The sequence below is a fragment of the Pinus tabuliformis genome, chromosome 9 (assembly GCF_031772625.1).
Source record: "Pinus tabuliformis cultivar Carrire ecotype Pingquan chromosome 9, CPIR1, whole genome shotgun sequence".
NCBI classification, from domain to species: Eukaryota; Viridiplantae; Streptophyta; class Pinopsida; order Pinales; family Pinaceae; genus Pinus; species Pinus tabuliformis.
In genome coordinates, this window is record NC_142307.1 from 80,659,163 (window position 1) to 80,665,566 (window position 6,404).

The 6,404-nt window shown below is 35.7% G+C and overlaps 1 protein-coding gene across 2 annotated transcripts; it reads left to right on the forward strand.

The window, feature by feature from the left end:
- The first annotated feature begins 4,109 nt into the window (after positions 1-4,109).
- On the forward strand, positions 4,110-5,880 carry LOC149147203 (putative pentatricopeptide repeat-containing protein At3g49142). Of its 2 annotated transcripts, none has more exons than XM_089441453.1 (2): positions 4,110-4,481; positions 4,594-5,880. In XM_089441453.1, the coding sequence occupies exons 1-2, from the start codon at positions 4,438-4,440 to the stop codon at positions 5,480-5,482; spliced, it is 933 nt and encodes a 310-aa protein (XP_089297579.1). In that variant the 5' UTR covers positions 4,110-4,437; the 3' UTR covers positions 5,483-5,880. The 2 variants fall into 2 exon arrangements, with proteins under 2 accessions (XP_089297579.1, XP_089297580.1); XM_089441454.1 differs by having other exon boundaries at positions 4,111-4,481; positions 4,609-5,880.
- Positions 5,881-6,404: the final 524 nt, after the last annotated feature.

Consider the following 6,404-nt stretch of genomic DNA (forward strand, 5'->3'; position numbering starts at 1 on the left):
TGCTAACTGCCAATTGCAGTGATGGAAACAGGTACATTTCTAACTCTTGGTTTTCTCAACGTGCTCCAAAAGATCATCCATGGTGCTCCACGCCAAACCATGTTATGACTCCCCATATCTCTGGGAATACAATAGATGGCCAGGTGTCAGATTTCATCCAATTTCACCCCTTTGTTTCTAGCAATTTCTTTGATTTACAAACGTACCTCATAAATAATTCAAAAAGTCAATTGTATTGCATCATGGTCCATTGCACAAAGCTTTAATGATGTCATTAATTCATCATTTTTGTCATCTTTGGAAGCAGAAAATAGGAATCATAAAAAGTACAGAGATATTCTTGAGAGTTTTGTAACTAATTGTTCATAAAATCTCTACTTCAGATAATGTATGCAGCTGGAACGCAGGATATTCTAGACAAATACTTCAAGGGAGAGGATTTTCCTTCGCAGAATTATATTGTGAAGGAAAGAAAGCTGGCCAGTCAACACCTATAAACAATTCATGTTGGATGCTAAAGCAGATGATTCATCCTGTTGAAGGCTGCTTTATCTGGAATAAAAAGCAAGAGCCAGAGAAGAGCTCGCTTCTCTCAAATAAAACAATGCATCAAATATTGGACTCTCAAATACATTCCTGAGACCAATGATGGTTCAAAGCATTATGTAGGAATGAATGATAAACGATTAGCATGAAGCTCATTCCATCTTATTGATTTTATAGGTTAGTAGTTTTGAAATAAACAAAATCTAAAATAGAGTGAAGTCAATGCTTTAGTCCTTTGTGGCTATTGATGCATGAAGTTGGCTCACAGATATTTCCCTTCATAGAATTATATTGTGAAGGAAGGAAAGTTGTCCAGTCAATACCTATAAACAATTCATGTTAGATGCTAAAGCAGATGATTGATCCTGTTGAAGGCTGCTTCATATGGAATAACAAGCAAGAGCGAGAGCAGAGCTCGCTTTGATATAGTCTCTTCCATACGACATTATTTTTAATATAAATGGTTTTCTCGGCTTTTATTCTAATAAGTACCACATCACTGTTATCCTAATAAGTATTTTTTTGACTCATATAATCTTATTTTTAATATAAATGGTTTGCTTGTCTTTTAATGGTAGAGTGTTTGAGAGCCCATCCATTTGCGGAAATCTCAATGGGAGAACCTTTAAATTGTATAGGGGGCATCCATGACAGAAATCATTACTTGTCCTTTAATGACAGTGAGTATAGAAGCTCATCCATTACATAAAGTTTATGGGGGAGCTGGATGTTTCATTTAGACCTGAATATAAGTTCTTTTTACATATGATGTGAAAAATTGATTTACTTATATTTTTGTTTTCTGTATTTCAACTTTTTCACACACTATCCTTTTGTCTTTCAATTCTGATTTACAGCCTGTTACATCCAAGTACAAGTTAGTTTTAATGCATGGAGTACTATAGCATTTTATTTAACAAATGTTTAAAAAAAATACTATAGCAACTTTTTATCCCATTCATGGAAAAATATCTGGACAAAACCAAAAAACATCATCAAAATAAGTGGGTTACTCAAAAACGTTACAACAACAGCTTGAATCCACGTTTTCTACGACCCTGTACCCTTTCCCTTGTTTGATCAAGTTAACGGATTATTATTCCCTTACAAATGGACTTTTTATGATCCATTGTGTACAAAATGATCTGCTTGTTATAATCTAAACAAGTATTTTTTTTACAAAATATTTTGTCAATCACCAGATCTCTTTGATTTTTAATGTGGTATATGATGCATTTTCAACAGCTAAAAAAATGGTGTAGCCAATTCGAGAAAGTAGATAACCCTTCATTACTGTCTTACTGTGCACAAGTTCTACTGTTTTAACTGAATTATTACATCATTATACCTGTTGGTGTAAAAGCCAAGGTTGTATCATATCACTTGATAAGATGTTTGAGGTAGCCAGTTGGAGGAAATGGATGGCTCTTGAATGCTTTTTAACTGTGGACCAATGCTGCTGTTTTAAATTGAAACGTTACACCGTTTACTTATTGGTGCAAGGCTGCATCAGATTTATCTGTTTGTTTTTAGTCAGCATCATATTGGAACTCATAAAAAATTATATATGCGTTAAACAAATTAGGTACATCTAACCAAATATATAAGAAAATGGAAATGAAGTCCATGGTAGACTCTCCTCCAAAAGTTCTCTGTTTTGGTGCTGTTACATCCAAAGTGCTTATTGATGGTCAAGAAAGGCATATTTAAGCAAAGAATAGGGCAGTTTTATAGAATCTTCCAAAAATTCTATGCTTTGAACCAACTCTATCAAATACAAATATGCTACCTGAACACTTAGAAACAAACATCAAAAGTTGTCTTCTATAATATATGCATAGTGCCTAGTCCTCTCAAAGTTGTATCATATTTCAAGGAACCTATTTGGGAAACCCTATCCTTGATCAAACTCATTAGATCTACCTGATTAACATGTGGAATACAAAGCTTTTTCAGGTCTAGAAATGTATGTACTATTCTTTTTAGCTCATTATCTAACTCATAAACCATTTCAGAATCCGTTCGAATGCAATCAATAATGTCTATGACAGATTTGGACATCTCAATATGATGAAGTTGTATCATGTTCTTTTGACAACAAAAATCCGATGAAATAGTATTTGAGAATTCATTGAGATTGGTATGCAAAGAATTTTGCATGCTACTTGTTTCTTTTGCTGAAGGATCTCCACATCTTACAAAACTTCTTTTCACATTCAAGTAAAATGACAAATCACTGGATACAAACATAGAGTTGAACAATAAAGAGACCTTCTTAGTTCTTGAATGAAGTGCATTTTGCAGATTATCCTGTGTTTTCATGTCTATGTTGTCAGGTACCCCATCCAAAATAGTCTTAGACTTGAACCTTGGAATATCTGATATACCAACACTTTCGGAGAGCTCTGGACCATTATTTTCAGGTTGATTATCCTGATGCTTATCAAAATACTCCATTATATTCAAAAAAGTTGAAGTCACTTTCAAAGAAGGATCTGTAAAATTAATCAATTTGCAATTGTCTTCATCTTGTATATTTTTCTGAAGAGAAAAACAACTATGATTGTTGCAGTCCCCTCCCTGTGAGTGATGGAAATCCCAATAAATACATTCACTTGCAGATGTAGAATGCTCCTTTTGTTGATGGAGAACCATTTTTGTAACAGATAAGGCTACAAGTTATTTTTTAGCATCATAAAACACGGGAGTTGGTAGTGACTTGTAGGTGTTGTCAGTTAAGGTTAGCTTAGGGACAACTACTAGTTCATCAAAAGATCCATGTGATATTAATTTGGACTCATCTGATTTTTCCATAGTAACATCTATTGTTTCCATCAATTCTGAGAAGATTTCAAATGTTCCTAAACATACATGGTATGCATTATCTTATCTTGCGAAGATAATAAAAAAAAGCTCGTGTACATGATTGGCAGACCAAAACTGGAAAATAGAAAACACAATAAACATATGACCATATTACCATATTCTCTAGTTGAATTTCAATAACAGAAATGTATAATTTGGCACCCAACACAGCGTATGCTATTAAGAAGAGTACTTGCATAGTTGAAGAATTTCATTTCTGTTACATATTTGCATCTCATTTAGATTTGCCCATTCCCATGTAGTGATTGTTCCTCAATTTATGCCTTACGAGGTTTCTTTTGCAACATTTGATACAAATACTAGTATAAAAATCTCCCTCATTCCAACTAAAAAAACGAATAAAATATTTAATTAACCTCTTTAAAATGAATCAATCGGGTTAAAAAATACTATAACTCCTCTTTCCACCGAAAAAATTAACATGTAACATGTAATCTTGAAAATAGTCGAGTTTATATTAATCAATGCAACATAAAATTACCAAATAAAATCAACTAACATGAACAAAGAAAACACTGAAAATTCATTTTAAATGAATCAACTTTAAGTGAAAGGATTTAAAGTTCACAAAGTTTACACGTAAGTTTAACTTGGAGGTTTTTAATTAAGATGGAATATGCTGACTTTAATATATATATTTTTTAATTTATTTAGAGAGGGCATAATAAATCCTTTATATGAACTGTAAATGCATGACACGTTAAATCCTTGATATGAAATGTTAGGAAACTTTACAATGGCATCCCCAGTATCGATTGAATACTTTCCACAACACCTTAACAGTCTCCAGGACAAGCTACCATGCCATACAACTGTCAACAGGATCGGCCAAGTGCCCAGTTTCCCAACATTAAGAAAATCCCATAACGGGGGCTGGAAATCCCAACATGGGAATGCCAACAAACTCCTTACACTGTGCAGAGAAGACAGATTGAAGGAAGGCCTAGAGCTCTTTAATGCCATCATGGGAACCTTGGATATTTGGGAGGACTCAGATATCTTTGCATGCCTTTTGCAAACCTGTGCCAACATGGGTTCTCTCACAGAAGGTAAGCAAGTCCATGCCCACATGCTAAAGCTGGGAGGTTCAAAACAAAATTGTTATTTGGATGTCAAGCTTGTCATAATGTATGCAAGGTGCTGTTGCCTGAATGATGCCAGATTGGTTTTTAACAGGAGGAGGAAGAAGAATGTTCTGTTATGGACTGTCATGATTGGGGTTTATGCTGGGGATGGACAGTTTGAGGAAGCCTTGAAACTGTTTGATGAAATGAGGCAATTGGGTTTTAGGCCTGATGGATTTGTAATTCCCAGTGTTCTCAAGGCATGTGCAGGGATTTCAGATTTGAAGAAGGGCAGGAAAATTCATGAGTATATTGTGAGGATGGGTATTGAATCAGATGTTTTTGTGTATAATGCTCTTGTGGATATGTATTCGAAATGTAGGAATCTGGAGGCTGCACGCCAAGTGTTTGACGAAATGCCTCAGAGAGATATGGTGTCATGGAATGCCATGATTGCAGGATATGCACAGAATGGCCAGGCGGATAAGGCACTGGAGATGCTGGGTCGAATGGATTCGGAAGGCGTGAAGCCGAATGTGACGTCGTGGAATGCGGTAATTGCAGGTTTTTCCCAACAACCGTGGGAGGACGGGGTCAAGAAAGCGTTGGAGGTCTTTTGGCGAATGCAACTGGCAGGAATGGAGCCGACTGTTATATCGTGGAATTTGGTGATAGGAGTGTGTGCAGAACGTGGTTTGGGATATTTGGCACTGAAATTCTTGCGGGAAATGCAGTTGAATTGGCTGAAACCGAACTTGGTCACAGTTGCAAGTGTTCTTCTAGCTTGTGCCAATTTATCATCACTTGGGCACGGCAAGGAAATCCATGGATACATAATTAGGAATAGATTAGAGGCAGATGTCGTGGTCGGAAGCGCACTTGTAGACATGTATGTTAAATGTGGGAGCCTAGAGTATGCGCACAGAGTGTTCGACAAAATGTCTCAAAGAAATGCAGTATCATGGAATTCAATGACTGCAGGCTAAGCCACCTTGTCCTTGTTTGTGTTCATATTTGGGGTACATGAAATTCAAGAAAATTCTGCTGAGAAAAGTTCTCTCGTGCTAAATAATTTGGTCAAATTCACCATGAAATTAAGAAAAAACGAATACAAATAAATTTTTGCTTCAAATTTAACCCAAGTATGTCAAGCTAAAGGTCAAGACTGAATACATGGTTTTGTTTTTATATTCTCTAATTGGAAAAAAGATCTTAACATTTCTTTTAACACACAAATAATTTTTTTGAAAAAAATTGCCATATGCGGTGACTAATATTGAAGTATATATGCCATGCATGGGCATGGTGAGGAATCCTTACATTCTTCAATTTAAAGCAAGACTCTGGCATGAAGCGTGCTGTCCTTTCAGCAAGCAGCCATGCAGGACTGGTGGATGAGGTTCGACAATACTTTTAGTGCATTGTTCGTTATTATCACAGCACTGCTTACATGGAGCACCATACTTGCATGGTTGATCTACTTGGCTGTCTTGGACATATGGAGGAGGCAGAAGAGCGTTGCCAACAAGATGCCACTAGAATCTGATATTTGTGTATTGGGATCGTTGTTCGGTGATTGGCGAATCCATAGCAATATAGAGTTTGGAGAATAGTTGCCGAAAAGCTTTTTGCACTAGGGCCTAATATGCTTATTTCGCACAGTTATGCTGCCGCTGTCAAATGGGACTGATGAAAGAAATGTTGTCTGTCAAATGGGACTGATCAAAGAAATGTTCGAAAATGTTATAAATTGGCTTTTGAAAGGAGTTTAAGTAAGGTTGAAATTTGGGTAGCTTTGGATGAATTTCTTTAAAGGGCTCTAAATCCCAATAGAAACTTTTTTTATTGCTTTAAAGAAGAATTCAAATTGTACAACTCAAATGGTATAATGGAATATATATATATATA